The following is a 24079-nucleotide window of genomic DNA, read 5'->3' on the forward strand; positions in this document are numbered from 1 at the left end:
ACTGATTCCTGGATTGGCAGGACTGATATATGATAAGAGAGAGGATCGATTTGGACTATATTCACTGGATTTTAGAAGAAGTGAAGAAGACGTTTGGTATTTTTGCCTTCATTGGTCACTAAATTGAGTATAAGAGTTGGGAGATCATGTTGCAGCTGTACAGGACATTGGTTAGGCCACTTTTGGAATACTGTGTTTCTAAACTCTTTTGAAAAGATTTACAAGGATATTGCCAGGGTTGGAGGGTTTGAGCTATAGGGAGAGGCTGAATAGGCTGGGGCTATTTTCCCTAGACCGTCAAAGGCTGAGGGGCAACCTTAAGTTTATAAAATCATGAGGGGCATGGATAGGGTGAACAGCCAAGGTCTTTTTATCAGGGTAGTGGAGGTTAAAACTAGAGGACTTAGGTTTATGGTGGGAAGGAAAAGATTTAAAAGAGATCTAAGGGGCAACTTTTTCATGCAGAGTGGTGCATGTATGGAACGCGTTGCCAGAGGAAGTGGTGGATTACAGCATTTAAAAGGCATCTGCATGGGTATATGAATAGGAAGATATGGGCCACATGTGGCAAATGGGACAAGGATATCTGATAGGCGTGGACGAATTGGACCGAAGTGTTTGTTCCTACCCCACACAGGTCAATGACTCTGAGATGGCATATCATAGAAACTTGAAAAATTCTAACAGGACTAGATAGGATAAATGCAGAAAGGATGTTCTCGATGACAGGGAATGCTGTGCAAAGGATCACAGTCAAATGCTAGAGTGTAGACCATTTAGGATTAAGATGAGGAGAAATTTCTTCCCCCAGAGAATGATGTGGAATTTCCTGCCATGAAAAGTGGTTGAGGCCAAAATTTTGAATGTTTTCAAGAAGGGGTTAGGTATCATTCTTAAGGCTAAAGGAATCAAATAACAGGGAGGAAGTGCAAACAAGGTTCTGATCATGGCTGATCATCAAGCTCCTATTGAATGGTGGAGCATGCTTGTTGTACTGAATGTTTTTCTCCTGCTTCTGTTTTTCTACGTTCCTCTTTAAGTTCACAATCAAAAATACAGAAAAATAAATTGATATCACCGTTACACTGCTAATATCATTCCAGTGTGCACTTCCCAAACAATGAATTGAATTGACAAAAACGTCCTCTCTGCATTGCTATTTTTGATGTAAAAACTCGAAGTGGTTGTACCTTGTCCAATGAGGTGTAAATTGGTTTTAATTCATATAATCACTGCTAAGCATCTTCAGCTGCCCTGAGTAGCTTAGTTTGTATTGATGGAGTAGGAGTCTACTGTGGCACTGAAGTAGGGACCCTACTCTTGAACCAAGAGTACCTGGGTTCAGAACTGCCTGCTCCAGTCTTGTGCAATAACATCTATGAATAGATTGATTAGAAAAATAAGTTTGTGAAGTGTGAATATGGCTGGTTAGCTCAATTGGCTGGATAGTAGCTTTGCAGAATAGTCCTAACAGCATGAATTCAATTTCTGCACAAGCTGAGGTAACTATGAAAGACTCTCCTTTTCAACCTCTCCCTTACCTGAATACCAGCCCTATAGTCTGGTAAGTCTATGGTGCTTGTGTAATGAGTACAATAAAGAGGAAAATTAAGTTACAGAAAGAAATAAATGCTTCTCCTTCAAAATAAATTCATATTTATATTTTTTAAAATTTTAATTGAAATGTTGTTATCCTGTATGTTAATCCTATCATAAGTTTGTTTTCAGTGTTCTTGACTACTTGTTTTGCTGCTTATGAGAATAATGTGATTTTTTTTTGCTGATTTCACTGCTCTTGAATGTGCGAAGATCTTTCACTTGATGCCAGAGTTAAACTCCTAATTGGAGAGGGAAACTCCATGCCAAAGGAAAATTTGTGTACAGCTTTATTTAACAAAAGAACATAAGAACTAGGAGCAGGAGTAGGCCATCTTGCTCTTCGGGCCTGCTTCACCATTCAATTAGATCATGGCTTACCTTTTCATGGCCTCAGCTCCACTTACCCACCCTTTCACCATAACCCTTAATTCCTTTACTGTTCAAAAAATTATCTATCTTAACTTTAAAAACATTTATTAAGGAAGCCTCAACTGCTTCACTGGGCAAGGAATTCCATAGATTCACAACTTTGAGTGAAGGAGTTATAGACAATAGCAGGAGTAGGCCATTTGGCCCTTCGAGCCAGCACCACCATTCATTATGATCATGGCTGATCATCCACAATCAGTATCCTGTTCCTGCCTCATGCTCATAACCCTTGATTCCACTATCTTTAAGAGCTCTATCCATCTCTTTCTTGAAAGTATCCAGAGACTTGGCCTCCACTGCCTTCTCGGGCAGAGCATTCCATATATCTACCACACTCTGGGTGAAGAAGGTTCTCCTCAACTCTGTTCTAAGTGGCCTACCCCTTATTTTTAAGCTGTGTCCTCTGATTCTGAACTCACCCATCAGCGGAAACATGCTTCCTGTCTCCAGAGTGTCCAATCCTTTAATAATATATGTCTCAATCAGATCCCCTCTCATCCTTTTAAACTCAAGTGTATACAAGTCCAGTCACTCCAATCTTTCAATATATGGTAGTCCTGACATTCTGGGAATTGACCTCGTGAACCTACGCTGCACTCCCTCAATAGCCAGAATGTCCTTCCTCAAATTTGGAGACCAAAACTGCGCACAATACTCCAGGTGCGGTCTCACCAGGGCCCTGTACAGTTGCAGAAGGACCCCTTTGCTCCTATACTCAATTCCTCTTGTTATGAAGGCCAGCATGCCATTAGCTTTCTTCACTGCCTGCTGTACCTGCTTTCATTGATGTATAAGAACACCTAGATATCGTTGTACTTCCCCTTTACCTAACCTGACTTCATTTAGATAGTAATCTGCCTTTCTGTTCTTGCCACCAAAGTGGATAACCACACATTTATTGACATAAAACTGCATCTGCCATGCATCCGTCCACTCCTCTAGCCTGTCCAAGTCACCCTGTATTCTCATAACATCCTCCTTACATTTCACCCTGCCACCCAGCTTTGTGTCATCAGCAAATTTGCTAATATTACTTTTAATGCCTTCATCTATAGCATTAATATATATTACAAGCAGCTGTGGTCCCAGGACCGAACCTCGTGGTACCCCACTAATCACTGCCTGCCATTCCGAAAGGAACCCGTTTATCACTACTCTTTGCTTCCTGTCAGCCAGCCAATTTTTTTATCCATGTCAGTATTTTGCCCCCGATACCATGTGCCTTAATTTTGCTCATTAATCTCCTATGTGGGACTTTATCAAAGGCTTTCTGAAAGTCCAGGTACACTATATCCACTGGCTCTCCCTTGTCCATCTTCACAGTTACATCCTCAAAAGATTCCAGAAGGTTAGTCAATCATGATTTCCCCTTCGTAAATCCATGCTGACTGACCTATCCTATTACTGCTATCTAAATGAGTTGTAATTTCATCTTTTATAATTGACTCCAGCATCTTTCCCACCACTGACGTCAGGCTAACGGGTCTATAGTTCCCTGTTTTCTCTTTCACTCCTTTCTTGAAAAGTGGGACAACATTAGCCACCCTCCAATCCACAGGAACTGATCCTGAATCTATAGAACATTGGAAAATAATTACCAATGCATCCACGATTTCTAGAGCCACCTTTTTAAGTAACCTGGGATGCAGACCATCAGGTCCTGGGGACTTGCAAGCTTTCAGACCTAACAGTCTATCCATCACCATTTCCTGCCTAATATAAATTCCCATTACCCTAAGTCCTTCAGCCACTGTTTACACCTGGGAGATTGTTTGTGTTTTCCCCAGTGAAGACAGATCCAAAGTACCTATTCAACTCTTCTGCCATTTCTTTGTTCCCCATAATAAATTCACCCATTTCTGTCTTCAAGGGTCCAATTTTAGTCTTAACCTTTTTTTTTCTTTTCACATGCCTAAAAAAGCTTTTACTATCCTCCTTTATATTTTTGGCTAGTTTGACTTTGTGCCTCATTTTTTCTCCGCATATTGCCTATTTAGTTACTCTCTGTTGCTGTTTAAAAGTTTTCCAGTCCTCTGGCTTCCCGTTCATCGTTGCTATGTTATACTTCTCTTTTATCTTTATAGAGTCCTTAACTTCCCTCGTCAGCCATGGTTGCCCCCGTCTCCCTTTAGGATTTTTTTCCTCTTTGGAATGAACTGATCCTGCACCTTCTGCATTATTTCCAGAAATACCTGCCATTGTTGTTCCACTGCCACCCCTGCTAGGGTATTAAACCGTTGAACTTTGGCCAGCTCCTCCCACATAGCTCCATAGTTCCCTTTGTTCACCTGCAATACTGACACTTCTGATTCTCCCTTCTCCCTCTCAAATTGCAGATTAAGACTGATCATATTTTGGTCACTACCTCCTAATGGCTCCTTTACTTTGAGATCCCTGATCAAATCCTGTTCGCTCCACAACACCAGATCCAGAATTGCCTTCTCCCTGGTAGACTACAGTACAAGCTGTTCTAAGAATCTATCTCGGAGGCACTCCACAAACTCCCTTCCTTTCTTGGGATATAGTACCATCCTGATTCTCCTAGTCTATGTGCATGTTGAAATCCCCCATAACAACTTGGACTGGCCAATTTCAACTCCTTACTCAGCTTACACCCTACGTCCAGATTACTGTGTGGGGGCCTGTAGATAACTCCCATTAGGGTCTTTCTACCCTTAGAATTCCTTCTTAATTCAGTCCTAAATCTGCTCCCCCTTATTTTCCCCAGTGAAGACAGATCCAAAGTACCTAGTCAACTCTTCTGCCTTTCCTACTCCTGCTTAACCTAGTTTCACCCGCCGGTGGAAACATTCTCTCTACTTCCATCTTACTTATTCCCTTCATTATTTAATATGCTTCTATAAGACTCCCCCATGATTCTTCTACGTTCTAATGAATGTAATCCCAGTCTACTTGGTCACTCCTCGTAAGCCAACCCCCTCCAGTCAGGAATCAACCTAGTGAACCTCCTCTGCACCCCTGCTCGTGCCGGTACACCCTTGCTCAAGTAAGGAGACCAAATCTGCACACAATACTCCAGGTGCAGCCTCACCGGCATCCTACACAGCTACAACATAACCTCTCTGCTTTTAAACTCAGATTACTTCACATTTATTAATATTGTACTCCATCTGCCAGAACTTAGCCCACTCACTTAAACAATGTCTTTTTGTAAAAAAAAGTTTCACAGTCCTCTGCACACTTTGCTCACCACTCATCATACTGTCATCTGCAAACTTTGACTCACAACGCGTGGTCCCAAACTCCAAATCATCAATGCAAATTGTGAATAATTGCAGTCCCAATACTAATCCCTGAAGCTGATCAGCTCACATCTGTTACATGCATGAAGCATATTTAATCACCTTTGTTCTGGTACCCTTTTGAAATATCTAACAAAAATTTCAGTTGATCCAATACTTTGGAGGAGAGAGTTTGAGATTATTTTTAGATTATTTACTTACAGTGTGGAAACAGGCCCTTCGGCCTAACAAGTCCACACTGACCCGCCGAAGCCCAACGCACCCAGATCCATTCCCTTACATTTATCCCTTCACCTAATACTACGGGCAATTTAACATGGCCAATTCACCTAACCTGCACATTTTTGGACTGTGGGGGGGAAACTGGAGCACCCGGAGGAAACCCACGCAGACACAGGGAGAATGTGCAAACTCCACACAGTCAGTCGCCTGAGGCGGGAATTGAACCCGAGTCTCTGGTGCTGAGACACCACTGCTAACAACTGTGCTACGGTGCCACCCATTTCTGAGCTTTGTCTGTATAAACTACTTCCTGATATGACTTGCTATTGACTTCATTTTTTTTTACTACCATAATACCCCATATTTGGGAATCCCATTCCACAGAAACAGATTTATTATAGTGTAAATGGAGGCTATTTTGCCATTATGACTCTGTCAATACCTGGTGATGCAAGGAGGAATTTATCTATTGCCACTTCCCCACCTTCTCCTTTTGGCACTGCACATCTTGCCTTTTTCAGATAGCAATCCAATTCCCTTTTGAAAGTCTCAATTGAGCCTTTCTCCACACACTCATGGAACACGTTCCTGGTAGTAGCCACCTGCTGGTCGAACAATTTCTCCTCCTGTTTCCATTGCTTCTTTTGCCAGTTACCTTGCATCTGTCCCTCCTTGTTTTCCATGTTGAACAAGGGTGTTATATTTGCAATTCTCTAGTCCTATGACTCCATGTCTAAACTAAGGAATACTAGAAAATTATGACGTATCTCTCTGCAATTTCTGCGCTCACTTTGCTCAATAAATTTGATTCAGCTTCTCTGGACCTGGTAACTGTCAACATTAAGTACAGAAAATCTATCCAATGCAGACTCCTTGATAAGGGTAGTCACAAAATAGTCATAATACTTTCGTAACAAGGTAGGTGAGTTAATGGCACAAATCATCACAAATGAATATGATTTAGTAGCCATTACAGAGACATGGTTGCAGGATGGTCACAACTGGGAGTTAAATATCCAGGGGTATCAGACTATTTGGAAGGACAAACAGGGAGGTGATGTAGCTCTGATATTTAAAGATGACATCAGGGCAGTGGTGAGAGGTGATATCGGTTCTATGGAGAATAAAGTTAAATCTATTTGGGTGGAAATTAGAAATTCTAATAAGAAAAAGTCACTGATAGGTGTAATCTATAGGCCACAATAATATCACATTGGGGTGGGCAATAAACAAAGAAATAACTAATGCCTGTAAGAATGGTACAGCAATTATCAATTAATCTATAAATCGATTGGTTGAACCATTTCGGTCACGGTATCCCTGAGGAGAGTTCATCGAATGTATCCGTGATGGTTTTCTTGCATAGTATGTAATGGAACCGATGAGGGAGCAAGCTGTCCTAGAGCCTGTCCTGTGTGATGAGGCAGGAATAATTAGTAATGTCATAGTTAAGGATTCTCTTGGAAGGAGTGATTATCATTTGGTTGAATTTAGAATATAGATGGAAGGTACAAAGATAAAATTAATACCAGAGTCCTGTGCTTAAACAAGGGAAACTACAATAGGATGAGGGAGGCGACTGGAAGGAAAGAGTTTATGGTGGGGCAGTTAATGAACAGTGGAGGACTTTCGAAGCAGTTTTTCAAAGTGCTCAGAGAAAGTACACACCAATGAAAAGGATGGACTGTAGGTAAAGGAGTAGTCTACCATAGGTGCCTTAAGAAATAAGGGAGGCTATCAAATTTAAAGACGAGGCAAATAAAGTGGCCAAGGTCAGCGGGAAACTAGAAGATTGGGAAAACTTTAAAGGTCAACAGAAAGCCACAAAAAGAGTTATAAAGAAAAGTAAGGTACATTATGAGAAAAATCTGGCTCAGAATATGAAGATAGATAGCATAAGTTTCTATAAATATTCAAAACAAAAAAAAGTGTCTAAAGTAAACATTGGTCCTTTTGAGGATGAGAAGGGGATTTAGTAATGGGATATGAGGAAATGGCCAAGGCATTGACTAGGTATTTTGTGTTGGTCTTCACAATGGAGCACACAAATAACATGCCAGTAACTGACGAAGAGATGAAGGCAGGTGAGGACCTGGAAACAATCATTATCACGAAAGAGGTAGTGTTGGGCAAGCTAATGGAACTAAGGGTAGCTAAGTCTCCTGAACCTGATTGAATGTATCACATGGTGCTAAAAAAGATGGCGGGAGGAATAGCAAATGCACTTGTAATTTTTCAAAATTCACTGGACTTTGGGGCAGTTACAGCAGATTGGAAAACAGCAAATCTGATACCACTGTTTAAAAAGGGAGATAGACAAAGATGGGGAATTGGAATTTAGATTAGAGTGGTGCTGGAAAAGTACAGCAGGTCAGGCAGCATCCGAGGAGCAGGGAAATCGACGTTTTGGGCAAAAGCCCTTCATTGGCGGCACAGTGGTTAGCACTGCTGCCTCACAGCGCCAGAGACCAGGGTTCAATCCCCACCTCAGACAACTGTCTGTGTGGAGTTTGCACATTCTCCATGTGTCTGCGTGGGTTTCTCCCCACAGTCCAAAAATGTGCAGGTTAGGTGAATTGGCCATGCTAAATTGCCCGTAGTGTTAGGTGAAGGGGTAAATGTAGGGGAATGGGTCTGGGTGGGGTGCTCTTCAGAAGGTCAGTGTGGACTTGTTGGGCCGAAGGGCCTGTTTCCACACTAAATAATCTAAATATCAGGAAACTGCTGCAAAGATGGGGAATTATAGACCAGTTAGCTTAACGTCTGTAGTGGGGAAAATGCTTTTATCAAGGAAGAAATAGCAAGACATCTCGATAGAAATTGTCCTGTAGGGTAGACATAGCATGGGTTCAGGAAGGGCGGTTGATGCTTACCTAATCTTTTGGAATTCTATGAAGACATTACGAACATGGTGGACGACATGTACTCAGTAGATGTGTTTATCTAGATTTCCGAAAGGCATTTGATAAGGTGCTATACAAAAGGCTGCTGCATGAGATAAGGATGCAATATGTTACAGGCAATGCATTAGCATGGATAGAGGATTGGTGTTAACCAACAGGAAGCAAAGAGTGGAAATAAATTAGTGCTATTCTGGTTGGCAGTCAGTGATTAGTGGTGTGCCTCAGAGATCAGTGTTGGGACTGCAGTTGATCACATTTTACATAGATGATTTGGAGTTGGGGACCACCACGTGTAATGTGTCAAAGTTTGCGGATGACACTAAGATGAGTGGTAGAGCAAAGTGTGCAGAGGACTGTGAAACTACAAAGGGACATAGATAGTTTAAGTGAGTGGGCAAATGTCTGGCAGATGGAGTACAATGGAGTATAAATGTGAGTCATCCATTTCAATCGTAAAAAGGACTATTACTTGAATGATAAGAAATTGCAGCATGCTGCTGTGCAGAGGGACCTGGGTGTCCTTGTGCATGAATCACAAAAGGTTGGCCTGCAGGTGCAACAGATAATTAAGAAGGCAAATGGAATGTTGTCCTTCATTGCTAAAGGGATTGAGTTTAAAAGCAGAGAGGTTATGATGCAGCTGTATAGGATGCCGGTGAGTCTGCACCTGGAGTATTGTGTGCAGATTTGGTCTCCTTACTGGAGCAAAGGTGTACTGGCACTAGCAGGGGTGCAGAGGAGGTTCACTTGGTTAATTCCGGACTAGAGGGGGTTGGCTTATGAGGAAGTGACCGAGTAGACTGGGATTATATTCATTGTAATGTAGAAGAATGGGAGTATCTTACAGAAGCATATAAAATTATGAAGGGAAGAGATGAGATAAAAGTAGAGAGAATGTTTCTATTGGCGGGTGAAATTAGGATGAGAGGGAAGCACCTCAAAATTAGGGGGTGCAGATTTAGGACTGTATTGAGAAGGAACTTCTTCACCCAGAGGATTGTGAATCTGTGGAATTCCCTGCCCAGAGGTGTGGTTGGGGCTTCCTCAGTAAATGTTTTTAAATCTAAGATAGATAATCTCTTGAACAGTAAAGGAATTAAGGGTGGTGGCGAGAGGGCAGGTAAGTGAGGCTGAAGCCATTGAGAGATCAGCCATGATCTCATTGAATGGTGGAGCAGGCTGGAAGGGCCAGATGTCCTACTCCTGCTCCTAGTTTTTATGTTCTTATATGTTCTTATGTTTTGCAATGCGCAAATTGTCTTTTTCATACCTAATTGGTCTCTCACCTTTTTATGATTGATAAACCATTGGAAACTTTGGGATTCCTTTTAATGTTAGGTGAAATCTCCTCTTATTCTCTTTTTTGCTTTTGTACTTCCCTTCTATATTTAGTCTGATTCTTGGTTGTATGTCTTCAGCTACCTGAGAACATTTAAAAGTCCATTGTGAGTATTGTTGTCCTATCTTATTTTATTCTTTGAGCTAGTACAGAATAAAAAAAAAAGACAAGCAACTGGAAGCTAGGGATCATGCCGACAAGCTGAAGGGAGGTGCTCTACAAAACAAGCACCCAAACGAATATCACTTCATGAGCAATGAAGATAGTTTACAATATTGAAAGAAATTGGAAATAATGAAGATAGTTTACAATATTGAAAGAAATTTGGGTTCTTGGACAGTGAGGTAGGAGTAGGTAAAAGGACAGGTATAATGCTTCCGACTCTTGGATGGGAAGGTGCAGATAGAAAAGGATTGACTGATAAAGGAGTGGACCGGATGTCACAAAAGCTTTGTTTTCTTAATTTCATTATTTTATAGTAGGCTTGTTGGAAAAGGTACATGGACACAACTGTTGCCCTGAGCAAACCACAAAGTTCTTTCAGAAATTCATTCCACCATATTGAAATTTTATTGACTATCATTTGTAGAATTTTTTTTTTACAACCATGATTACTGTTCATTACCATACTTTCCTATAGACTAAATTAGATTAGATTACTTACAGTGTGGAAACAGGCCCTTTGGCCCAACAAGTCCACACCGACCCTCCGAAAAGCAACCCACCCAGACCCCATTCCCCTACGTTTACCCCTTCACCTAACACTATGGGCAGTTTGGTATGGCCAATGCACCTGACCTGCACGTTTTTGGACTGTGGGAGGTAATCTGAGCAGCCGGAGTAAACCCACAAAGACACAGGGAGAAATGTGCAAACTCCACACAGACAGTTGCCTGAGGAAGGAATTAAACCCGGGTCTCTGGCGCTGTGAGGCAGCAGTGCTAACCACTGTGCCGTAAAAGTATATGATTTGTTAAGGCACACATTTCCTGTTCACTGAATGAGAAGTAAGTATAATTGGTTTATCTTTTGGAAAGTTTGAACTTGGAAGGGCCTGCTGGCTTAGTAATAATGTCCCTAATTTCTGAGCCAGACCCACCTGTCTGGAGATGTCGTAACATATCTGAACAGGTTGATTTAAATAAAGAAATCTGCATCTCCCTCTTAATGGGCATTTAAACGGGCATTGGATAGGCATATGGAGGATAATGGGTTAGTGTGGGTTAGGTGGGCTTGGATCGGCGCAACATTGAGGGCCAAAGGGCCTGTACTGTGCTGTATTTTTCTATGTTCTATGACCATCAACTACTTCGATGTCTTAATCTCTTTATTTCTCTCATTCAGGTTTAAAGACAGTGTCTCTTTTTTTTTGTATTTTGATTCTGAAATGATTCTTGCAAAAATTTAAATTGCTGAAGGATTATTGCACGTTTTGAAAGCAAAGAACCTGAAAGACATTATAACTACTGATAACACAGCTGCTTGTTAAAGTTTACAGGCAGTCTCCAGATTGTGATCGGGTTTCGTTCTGCAGTTCGTTAGGAGGTGGATTTGTACACAAGTTAGAGCTCCATGTAGGACAATGAAAAGCAGCTGTGCACAAGTAGATGAAGACTTCGTATGTTGGGTGTTTAAATTACAAATATGTATGGGATCACATTTGAAAGCGCACATGTTCATAAATCGTGGACTCCCATTGTTTGCAGATGAGATGGAGCCAAAGTGTGAATACAAATAGAGATCCAGGTGGCAACATGTCTATGGACTAACAGTCATTTTTTAATGACTAGGGCCCTGTGACTGCGAACAACTGTGTGATTGGTTTTCGGATAACTGAACGGTTTGCAGCTATGAACGACACTGGGAGAAGTGATCCAATCTTCACCAACTCATGTGCAATAAAACCCATTTTAAGTGAAGTTTATTATTCCTTCAGCAATTGTTGTAATAATAATAAATCACAGACCTTTTATGTGTGTGAACCACCCATCCTGTGCCTCCTGCAAGCCAGTGATAGTATCAGGAGAAGGAAAACTGAGAGTGTTCTGATTAACACAAGAACCATCTTGGAAGATCTTGTGAATAAGAACTACTGAATCCTTTCCTAGTTCCCTCTGCTCATAACATGTATTTGGGCTGCTCCTGATTTAATGTTGATGGTCAGGGAGATTCTGCTGCTGTCATAGTAACTTCTGTTTAATTTCAAGTTTACAATAAATGCCAACTGTAACAAAGATTCCATTTGTTATTTTGGCTGTTGCATATCTGACAGTATCAGGTTGGATCCCTCTTGGCACTTCTGGCGGCAGTTTTTTTTCACTTGTGCTATTGTACATGTCCTATCCTGCCAAATATTCCTCATACTCCTATCTTGTGTCAATCCTTTTTCTTATTCCCACAACCCCAACCCCAATCACATTAGCTACTTAGAGTGACTATTTTTCCACTGTTTTCATTTACATCTTCCACCAGAAAATGGAAGCTCTCCCAACACCATTCTACACTTCTTTTGCTGAATCATGATGACTTTTAAATATACATAATGTAGAGTTTGTGATCTAATTCTCACTACAGTTGCATTTTTTTGGAGGATCAAGTTGACTTGACAACCAATGACTTGAAACAGGAGGCCCTCTCTTCATGTTCCTATAGTTTAAATTTTGCTTTTTTTTTAAAAAAACAGTTCAAATTGTTCTTACAGGGAACTACATCTTGAACTATTTGGCGTCATGTCCAAAGCTAGAACCCTTTGTGATCCAAGCCTTGGTGCATCTTATAGCCAAAATTACGAAAATGGGATGGTTTGAGGTCCGGAAAGATAAACTTGCCTTCAGGGAGGTGATTGCTGATGTCACCAAATTTTTACAGGTAAGAAGGTGCACTAATATTTTGCCATATTGAACAAAGTTACTTAATGTCCTGAAAAATATTGTACATACTTTATATATAATTACGTGCAGCAATATTATCGCTATGATTTCAGTACATTTTATTTTCTAGTATATCATTTCTTTAAACTATTCATTTATACTGGGGGGAAATTGAGTAGTACACCACCAATAGTTAAAGACTTGCTGTTGCTGACGGTAATCAGAAAGTTTGAGGTGATGAATTTAAAATGAGATGCATAGGCTCTATAGAGACTTATGCAGTGAGAAACCAATCCATACACAACAGAAAGATGAAGGGAGGACAGCTTGGAACCGAATGCCAGCAAAAGAGTCAATACTATTTGGAGGGGAGGGAGAGAAGAAAGTTGGGCGAAAGTAAATACTGCAGATGCTGAAGTTTAGAGTTAAGAGTGTGGCGCTGGAAAAGCACAGCAGGTCAGGCAGCATCCGAGGAGCAGGAAAATCGACGTTACAGGAAAAAGCCCTTCAAGAATGGTGGCAGAAAGTTGGCAGAATGGGAAAGAATATTAGTCTGAAGTGAGAAATTGTGCAAAACAAGAATAAGTTTTTTATTGATGTCCTCTAAATATGATTGAAATGCTTCTTGGGATCGGTTATCCCAGCAAGTCATTAAAGCACATTACATAGGTAAGCACATGAAGGAAAAAAGGGATGTGTTGATATGCTGATAGGGCTAGATTAAGAGGGATGAAAGGATGCCTTGCTGGAACCTAAAAGGCTGAATGGCCTGTAGCTCTGCTGTGAATATTTTGTAATTATTGCTTTGGAAAACACCGAACTGCTATGATGACAAATAGGATAAAGCTTTCTTCAGGACTCTGTCTTTATCAGCTTTTCCAGTGTAATTTATTGTTTGATTGCTTCCATATATATTAAATGTAATTAGCAAAACAAACAAATTTGTCTTCTATGCTGCTGTTGTGGGGATTCAGAGGAGTTCAGAAGAATGATCCCAGGATATGAGGAGCATTTGAGGACTCTGAGATTGTACTCAGTGGAATTTAGAAGGATGAAGGGGAACCTCATTGACATTTACAGAATATTGAGACGGCCAGGCAGAGCAGACATGGAGAAGATGTTTCCACTTGTAGGAGAGACTAAAACCGGAGGGCACATTCTGAGCGAAGAATTGAGATAAGGAATTTCTTCAGCCAGAGGTTGGTGAATCTGTGGAGCTCATTCGAGAAGGCAAAGCATGTCAAGTTATTGAGTATATTTAAAAACAGCAATATAGGTCAGGGTGGCACGGTGGTGCAGTGGTTAGCACTGCTGCCTCACAGTACCAGGGACCCAGGTTCGATTCCAGCCTTGGGTGACTGTCTGTGTGGAGTTTGCACGTTTTTCCCGTGTCTGCGTGGGTTTCCTCTGGGTGCTCCGGTTTCCTCCCACTGTCCAAAGATGTGCAGGTTAGATGAATTGGCCATGCTAAATTGCCCGTAGTGTTAGGTGCATTAGTCAGTGGTAAATGTAGGGGAATGGGTCTGGGTGGGTTTCTCTTCGCAGGGTCAGTGTGGACTTGTTGGGCCGAAGGGCCAGTTTCCACACTTTAGGGAATCTAATCTCATCTAATCATAAAGACTCTTGATTAAGGGGGTTCAAAGGTTATGTGGAGAAGGCGAGAAATGGGGTTGAGAAACCTATCAGCCCTGATTGAATGGTGGAGCAGAGTTGATAGATTGAGTGGCCTAACTCTGCTCCTTTATCTTATGGTCAAATTGAACATGAGCAGCCTGCAACCCTTACATAATAGATGTGGCTGAATAATGTAGTTTGTCAAACTTTCTCAGTGTTGATGTGGTTTCTTCAATTCTGATAATAAGGCATTGTGTTGTTGTTTTATTATCCCCTGAAATACAACACTTGCCATTTTATTTTATTGGGGAGGTAAAGCTGTCTGTGGTATAGGACCTTCAATACTTAGCATATTTTTTGCATAATAACATTCAACAGGTCATGAATGAAAATAAGAATATTATTTTTCTTTAAATAAAAGTTAGACCTGAGCTCTGCTTGGCTCAGTTGCTCACTTATTGAACCATTGGAAGGAACATATTTTAAAGTTTTTAAAAACTTTACCTGTGACCCAAGATAGATGATTTGTAATTTGTCGATTTTTCCAAAATGTTCAATTGACTGATGAACTAATTCAAACTAGAAGAAAATATTCTTAAACTAGGAAAGGCAAGATACCGTTTACTGTTCAGGAAAGCAAATGAAAAAGGGATAAGACAAATGGGTATAACAGATTGAAAATTAAGCTAATTGTTGCTTTGTTTTCCATGCTTCCAAATCTGGAAAATATGATCTTGTTCCTTGACTTTTTTTCTCAAAAGTTTCCAGTTTCTAAGAGTTCAGATTCTGGAATACAGTTGAAATCTAAGTGGTTTTGGGAACAAGGAGGTGGAGATCAAGTCTCAGCCGCTGGCTGGTAAATGTGAGCATTCAGGAAGTTGGCAATTTTTTTTGCCAACTGTCTGTTGTGGCTGGATCACAAAAGAATAAATGAAAAGGTGTTCATTTTCTATTGTGCTTTGTGACCATGATGGGAAGCCTCATTTCCTCTGCTTGGGCCCCTTGTCCTTACCAGACTAGACCAGACTTCCTGGTGTAGTAAGCAGATTTCAGTTTCTTAAGCATTTAGACTTTAAAGCAACAAAATTGCTTAACTTAAAACTGTTCTGTTCACCTTGGGCAGTTACATTTTAATATGTCAAAAGCTGCAATGTTCAAATTGGACTTTTCTTTGGATAAAAAGTTTCACCTTAGTTGATCAACCCATGCCTTTTTCTTTTACTGACCTTTGCCACTCAATTATGACTTTACATTCAAGGTTTTTTTCACCCTCCAGCCTGTCTTCTATTGCCTCTTGTCTCTGCTTAAATTGAGAATTCCCTGTCCTACTCCTCTTCATTCACCTGTTCCTGTACTGTGCCCTGGCATCAGTGCTTTCGTGAGTAACCCTTCTCTCTCTCTTTTGTGAACAAAGTTAAAAATCACACATCACCAGGTTATAGTCTAACAGGTTTATTTGGAAGTACAAGCTTTGAGAATGCTGCACTTTCATTAGGTAGCTACATTGTTCTGTTGTGAAGCCAGTCATAGTCTGAAGCATTCATCTGTTTCTCTCCCTCTCTTTCTCTCTGCTTGCTGATATCATATTGTCCCAGCTCCACCTAAGCATCAGCGCACCTCGGCTTTTCTCCTTCCTGCTGTATTTACTATAGCCAGATCTCATCTTCAAAACGTTTAACCCTCCAATACCTACCCATTGTCAACAAAAACATCTATTAAAGTGTACCCTGCTCCTTGCCTTAATTACTGTATATTCATTCCTAAAGAACTTTTACTTTTGAGGGTTCCTCTTGGAATTTCTTGAAAGCTGCATTTTGGCTTTCAGGGTCGTCTTTTTCAGTCTAATCAACTCCTGCATTGCTTGATACAGTCACTTGGTAACAATACCTCCTGTATTCTCTATTTGCGTTGATATACGGGGTTTTTAAGTTCAACAGAAGTAGAATGGAAGAATTCATTAATATTCCCAATTGTTGTAGCTGTTTGAAATTAAGTAATACAATTGACACTGCTGGTTGCAATCACATCCATGTATTTTCCCCATTATAGTAGCTACTGAACTCCAGCTTTAATCTCGAGATTCTGCATTAACTTCTGCATTAATCTGATTCCTGGTTTCCAGTTAACTGAGTATTTCTTTGTTGAAACGTTTAAAGCTATTTTCTTTCCTTCGTGCTGTACTTTTCAGACTCTCTCTTCCTGCACTGCCACCAATTCAACCATGCAGTTCCTCCCTCTCCTTTTCATCTCTTTACAGCTGTTCTTTCCCCTTGCAGCTCCATTCCACTGTTTCACCACCTCCTTCCATGTCCTGTTGCAGTTCCTTCTCTCAGTTTGCAGTTCCCTTTCTTCATTTTGTAGTCTCATGTTTTGTTCAGCGCCCTTAGCCGTGTTCCCCAGATCCTGGACTTGTCAGCACCATCATTGAACCCTGGCCCCATCGTTGCTGCCTGGGCCCCACGCATTCTATCCCTCCCCTTCTGGCCCCGGCCTTGCTCCCTATGCCCCTGCCCTCCACAACCTCACTCCTTGGCCTGGTAGACTTGGATTCTGCCCCTACTCGTGAACTATTGACACTTGCCTCACTAGTCCAATCACAGACTGCCTCTCATGCACGTGCTGCTGAAGGACAGTTAATTGCGAGACTTTATTGACATTTTAAACCAAGCAAGTTGACTGATTTATCAGAGCATCAATGAATGGCTGAAACTTATTCTGTCGTATGCTTACCAGTTGAAAGTTAACCAGCTCTGTTTAAAATGTCAACAAAGCTGGTTGATAACCATCATTTGATAGTTTTGGGTGCATTCTCAAAGGGAGAGTCTGTTTGCTAACTAATCAGTACTCTTCTCTTCCACAGTAAAGTTGTTGGATTTTCTCTTGAATTGGTCATCTTAATGAATTCATGACATGAAATTTCAACAAATGTTTTTTTACAGCAGTACTGAATGAAGTAACATTTTAATCGTGCTGTCAAGTAATACATGCTTTATCTTTTAAATATATCGGATTTGGAAAGCAGAAGTCATATGGAATTAGTTTATTATTGGTCTGAATTTTGACTTTTCTTTCACCATCTTCTGTTTTAACATCTGGCAATTGTTTTTTCATAGATTTCAAATGTCAAGGTTCATAAACCAAGAGATAGAGCATATGGAACCCTTTAGCATTCCTTAATTTGTAATAGTCCCTTAACAGCCAAAAGTTCAATTGTATTTTGTTTGAATAGTTTGAAAAAAAGTCAATATATAAAAGACTGCATAAGATTTCTATCCCATGGTAAAAAGAAGTAATAAAACTGTTGTAAGTAGAATAATACATCAAAGACAAGTTGTTGCAAATAACTTTCTAAAAACAGCTCCCTTTTTACCAAGTATCTATACAATGTATAAAGTATCTTTTATAATGTCATTTTATCATAGAGACTCCCATTCAAAATTTGTCATAACATCCTTCCTTCCGCCAATGATGGCAGTACAGTTTCTTGATTTTTCATCTCGCTCGCTTATCAGCTTGTTTTTCAGAGGAGTTCAGTGCAAGAAAAAGTGTGCTGTGTGTTCTTTGGCACAATGTAGTTTGTGCGTAAAATTGGGTTTTAGTTGTGTTTTCATATCACCCTGGTGGCACTGTTGGGACCTGTGCATCTAACAACTGCTGGCACATCATGATGTTGGTGGATACCACTGATTTGTTGACAGCATTATTAATTTTAAATTTTGCATTTCAGATTTCACCCTGTTTTAATCTTGTAAAATTCTTTTGGATGTTGCATAATGCAGACGTACCTTCCAGCAGCATGGTTTAAAGGGATCATGATCTATTTACAGGGTATTTCTTCTAGCAAGTATTGCAAATTGTATGCACTTTTGGAGCATTTCTGTACTCGACTAAAGTTCAATAGTTTGCAGGGAGTGAACTAATTTCTGAAGCTTTTCGTCTGTTGGTACCAAAGGTTTTGCTAAAAAGCGTTGTTTCCAGATATGAGTGATCTGGTAGGCCCCCCCTCCCCCCCCGGGAATTGAGCATTACAGAGGGAGTGATAATAGGCCACACAGAGCAGGGAAAACTGCTAGAATAGGAAGAGATGGGGAAGGGTTTTCAGAAGAAGAGCTTGCCCAGAGTCCTTGGGAAAACAATACTTTTGCCTTAACTTCAGCATTGACCAATGAATAAAACGTTACTTCAGAAAAGTGGTCATGACTGATATACCAACAGCAAAAGAGCCCTCTCAAAGCAGGATTTAAAAAGAAATTCTATGCATACAAGGGAACCATGTCTCTGATTTGTGCATTTGACTTCACCCAGGGCATTGCTGGAGATTTAAGCAATTGATGACACAGTGGCTCAGTAGTGGCACGAGGGCCTTAGCACGAGGGACTGTGGTTCACTTCCAGTCTTGGGCGACTGCGTCAATTTTGCGCATGTTTCCTATGTCTGTGTGGGTTTTCTCTTGGTGCTCTGATTTCCTCCCACAGACCAAAGATGTTGCAGCTTAGGTAGCTTGGCTATGCTAAATTGCTCCATAGTGTGCAGGCAAGGTGGGCCAACTGTGGTAAATGTGGGGTTACATGGTGCTCTTCAGAGGGTCAGTGCAAACTCAATTAGCGGAATGACATTTATCTGCACTGCAGGTATTCTATGATTCTATTCTAAATTGCAGTTTGCAATCCACGGCTGCATACTTTATGCATGCAGAGAGAATGTTGTATCGTTCTTTCTTGTTAGAGATTATGAGGATTAGTGAACACAAGAATTTGTACAGATTGGAATCATTCTTGTTCTTGACTTCATATAGGTTGCCTTGCAAGTGCCTCAACTGAATTCTCCTCCTTTCCTGAACCAAAAGTGATACCATTCCCTCAGACAATTGCAACCAGAGCCATCTTATGTTGATTATCATACCCACTATTCTGACTGTTTATGATTTTAAAATTTTGTTGCAGTTCTGTGTTCTGTGTATTTAATTCCCCATAACAAATCAGAGGCAGGCAACATGGCAGCAATGCTCATATAATATGACTCATGACTTTGGCCCAGTATCTGTGATGTGTGTGTATGTGTGTAGCAGGTATGCAGTGAGAGCCACATTGTTATAAGAAGGTTTATAGATTACAATATCAGTATGTTCTCCACTCCCAGGATGATCTGGAAGTGTCCTGCAGATGAACAGGTAACTATATCTAAAGTGGTACACACAACCTGCCAATATTAGGGAACAATAGTTGAAAATGTGTTGCTGGAAAAGCGCAGCAGGTCAGGCAGCATCCAAGGAGTAGGAGAATCGACGTTTCGGGAATGAGCCCTTCTTCAGGAGAGCCTTGGATGCTGCCTGACCTGCGCTTTTCCAGAAACACATTTTCAGCTCTAATCTCCAGCATCTGCAGTCCTCACTTTCCCCTCGAAAATGTGAGGGAACGACCCTTGCCATCAGCCAACAAGTGAAGAATTGAGGTAAAAAAGAAGATGGAGGAGGAAACCAAGCAGCAGGAAGAAGAAGGTTGCCAACAAGACATACTGCTCTTTTTGTCAAATAATTTGAGTGGTAAGTATTTCAGCTATGTTTCCTCAATCACCAACAGTCCTATACTTTTCAAGTATTCTCTGTCATCTCTGTCATCACTATCTCTCCTGACAAAGGAAAAAATTTAAAAAGGATCTGAAAATGCATATTCTGATCCAAATTTATTAGTTCAGACGTGGTATAACACATACAAAATGAAACCAATATCCCCTGAACATTTAATGCTAAGCTTTGTGTATCTTTGCCTATCTTAGTATTCTGATGAGATGGTCAAAGCACGGGTGATGGAAGGCTGTTGATCTTCAAAGCAGAAAACAGATGGCCATGGCAGATGACCACAAACTGCTCTGGGCCTAGAGGCTGCTGTCAGACTGTAACAGTAGAGCATGGGCTTGTGGGATGATGGACAAGTAATCAGTTGGAGTAGGAAAAATGAGAGCAAGAAAACTGCCATTCTGAGAGAGGATAACAGGCTCATGCTTCCATGAAGCTGGCTGAAATGTCTTGAAACAGTGCCTCAGCCATCCTATAAAACTGTTGGAAAACAGATTGATGGATGTTTGTGTTATCTTGAAATTATCTTTGAACTTTGATATCTAGATGCAACTGTCTAAGCTTCCACTCTAGCACTCAGACCTTTTGACTGAAGCTCTTTGGGCAGTAAATGAAGTTGGAGAATCCATTTCCATTGGTCAGGCCACAACTGGAGTACTATGTGCAGTTCTGGTCACCTCACTACAAGAAGGATTAGATTAGATTAGATTACTTACAGTGTGGAAACAGGCCCTTCGGCCCAACAAGTCCACACCGACCCGCCGAAGCGCAACCCACCCATACCCCGACATTTACCCCTTACCTAACACTATGGGCAATTTAGCATGGCCAATTCACCTGACCTGCACATCTTTGGACTGTGGGAAGAAACCGGAGCACCCGGAGGAAACCCACGCAGGCACGGGGAGAATGTGCAAACTCCACACAGTCAGTCGCCTGAGTCGGGAATTGAACCCGGGTCTCTGGTGCTGTGAGACAGCAGTGCTAACCACTGTGCCCATAATTCCAGAACACATTTCCTGGAGTGCTCCACTGTGACAGCACTCGAGGGGACATGGAGGAGGTTCACTCGGATATTGCCTGGGATAGAGAAATTGAAGTACACTGAGATACTACATAAGCTTGAATTGCTCTCTTTAGAGCAGAGAAGACAGAGGACGGAGATGATTGAGGTATATAAGATTATAAGAGGTAAGGACAGGGTAAATAGAGAATCTGCTCCCCTTTATTGAGGAGTCAAGTCACGAGATAGCATAGTTTTAGGGTAAGGGACAGAAGATTTCAGAGGGGATTTGGGAAAAACTTTTTCACTCAGCAGGTGGCGGGAATCTGAAATGCATTGCCTGGGAAGGTAATAGGGAGCAGAAATCTTAAAACCCTTAGATATTTGGATGACCACTTGAAATTTCATAACATTCAAGAATGTGGGACAAATTGGGATTAGCAAACTTTTAGCAGTAGTTATGTCAATACAGAATTGATGGACCAAAGGATTTAATGCACTGTATGAATGTATGAATCCAGACATTGTGGCAGATTTCTCATGAAGCTTCCACCGTTGGCGGCATGGTGGCACAGTGGTTAGCACTGTTGCCTCTCAGCGCCAGAGATCTGGGTTCAATTCCCGCCTCAGGCAATTGTCTGTGTGGAGTTTGCACATTCTCCCCGTGTCTGCGTGGGTTTCCTCCCACAGTCCAAAATTGTGCAGGTTAGGTGAATTGGCCATGCTAAATTGCCCATAGTGTTAGTTGAAGGAGATGTAGACGAATGGGTCTGGGTGGGTTGCTCTTCAGAGGGTTGATGTGGACTTGTTAGGCCGAAGGGCCTGTTTCCACACTGTAAGTAATCTAATCTTGTCATTAAAAATGACTCCCATCCAAATCTGTCTGCTATTAGTTAGCCAATCAACTATCCATGATAATATACTATCTCCAACACTCTTTTGAGCCTGCTGCAATATTCTGTAAGATCGTGGCTGATCTGTTTTTATTTCAAATTCTGCATTCCCATCTAACCACGATAACCCTTGATTCCTTTCCCTAATAAGAATCATATCCACCTCTGACTAAAAAATGACCCAATCTACACTACCTTCTGAACTAGAGCTCCAATATCGCAGAGTCCTTGGAGAAAAAAAGCCTATTCATCTGAGAGTGGAAGCTTCTTCTTAACCTTTTAACTTAGATCAAGTGTAAACTCTGAGGTGTAAATATCAGAGGATTATAAGATTATGTTGCGTCTTAATTGGACATTTGAGGATTATCAAAAACCAATAGAACTGTGGATGCTGGAAACCTGAAACAAAAACAGAAATTGCTGAAAAATCTCAGGTTTGTCAGCATCTGTGGAGAGAAATTCAGAGTTAATGTTTCTGGTTCAGTCACCCTTCATCAGAACTAATGGTACTAGGAGTACGTAGAATGTTACAGCGCAGTACAGGCTCTTTGGCCTTTGATGTTGTGCCAATCTGTGAAATTAATCTGATGCCGTTCCATTATTATCCATATGTATGTCCAATGCCCATTTAAATGCCCTTAATGTCAGCGAGTCTACTACTGTTGCAGGCAGTGCGTTCCACGCCCCTACTACTCTGTAAGTAAAGAAATTACCCTGATATCTGTCCTAAATCTATCACCCCTCAATTTAAATCCATGTCCCCTCGTGTTAGCCTTCACCATCCGAGGAAAAACGCTCTCACTGTCCACCCTACCTAATCCTCTGATTATCTTAAACATCTCAATTAAGTCACCTCTCAATCAACTTCTCTTCAACGAAAACAGCCTCAGTTCCCTCAGCCTTTCCTCATAAGACCTTCCTTGCATACCAGGCAACATCCTAGTGAATCTCCTCTGAATACCTTCCAAAGCTTCCACATCCTTCCTGTAATGCGGTCCCCAGAACTGCACACAATACTCCAGGTGTGGCCTTACCAGCATCTTATACAGCTGAAGCATGATCTCGTGGCTCCGAAACTCAATCCCCCTACCAATAAATGGCAACACACCACATGCCTTCTTAACAACCCTTTAAATCTGCATGGCAACTTTCAGGGATTTATGCACCTAGACACAGACATCTCTGTGTTCATCTACACTGCCAAGAATTTTACCATTAGCCCAGTACTCTGCATTCCTCCTTCTTCTGAAGCGAACTATCTCACGCTTTTCTGCATTAAACTTCATTTGCTACTTTTCAGCCCAGCTCTGCATCTTATGTTCCCTCTGTAACCCACAGCATCCTTCAGCACTATCCACAATTCTGCCTACCTTAGCCTACAAATCTATTAACTCATCCTTCTACGCCCACATTCAGACCATTTATAAAAATGACAAACAGCAGTGGCCCTAACACATCCTTGTGGTGCACCACTGGCAACTGAGCTCCATGGTGTACATTTTCCATCAACCACCACTCTGTCTTCTTTCACTAGCTAATTTATGATCCAAGCCATTCAATCCTGAAACTCTGTATTTTGTGCAATAGCCTACAGCGTAGAACTTTATCAGCCGCCTTACTGAAGTCCATATACACCACATCACCTGTTTTGTCATTTTCTCGAAGAACTCAATAAGGTTCGTGAGCCAGGATCTACCCTTCACAAAATCGTGTTGACTATCCCTAATCAAACTATTCCTTTCCAGATAATTATAAATGCTATCTCTTATAACCGTTTCCAACACCTTACCCACAACTGAAGTTAGACTCCGTGGCCTATGATTACCAGAGTTGTCCAAATGTTCCTTGTTAAACAAGGGAACAACAATTGCTATCCTCCAGTCTTCTGGCCCTACTCCTGCCGACAATGATGACATAAAGATCAAAGCGAAAGGCTCTGCAATCTCCTCCCTGGCTTCCTAGAGAATCAGAAGATAAGTCTCATCCGGCCCAAGGGTCTTAACTATTTTCAGATCTTCCAAAATTGCTAAAGCCTCCTCTTTGTCAACTGCAATCCCATCTAATCTAGTAGCGTGCATTTGAATATTCTCACTAACATTGTCCTTTTCCAATATGAATACTGATGAAAAGTATTCATTAAGTGCATCCCCTAGGTCCTCAGATTCCACACACAACTTTCCACTACTGTTTTTGATTGGCCCTAATCTTACTCTCGTCATTCTTTTATTCCTGATATACCAATAGAAGGCCTTAGGATTTTCCCTGATCCTGTCCGCCAAAATCTTCTCATGTGCCTTCCTGGCTGTTCTTAGCCCTCTCTTTAGATCTTTTCTGGCGAACTTATAACTCTCAAGCCCCCTATCTGAGCC

The 24079-nt window shown here is 41.2% G+C and overlaps 1 protein-coding gene across 1 annotated transcript in view; it reads left to right on the top strand.

The window, feature by feature from the left end:
* The window catches only part of LOC122556776 (ran-binding protein 17-like), a 1080295-nt gene that overhangs the window by 143682 nt on the left and 912534 nt on the right, over positions 1-24079 (top strand). Inside the window, exon 4 of the mRNA XM_043703926.2 lies at positions 12457-12623. Coding sequence (XP_043559861.2) covers positions 12457-12623 — 167 coding nt within the window. The remainder of the gene's footprint in view (positions 1-12456; positions 12624-24079) is intronic.

The sequence above is a fragment of the Chiloscyllium plagiosum genome, unplaced genomic scaffold, assembly GCF_037043375.1.
Source record: "Chiloscyllium plagiosum isolate Xiang-an unplaced genomic scaffold, Cpla_swu_hap1 HiC_scaffold_16, whole genome shotgun sequence".
NCBI lineage: Eukaryota > Metazoa > Chordata > Chondrichthyes > Orectolobiformes > Hemiscylliidae > Chiloscyllium > Chiloscyllium plagiosum.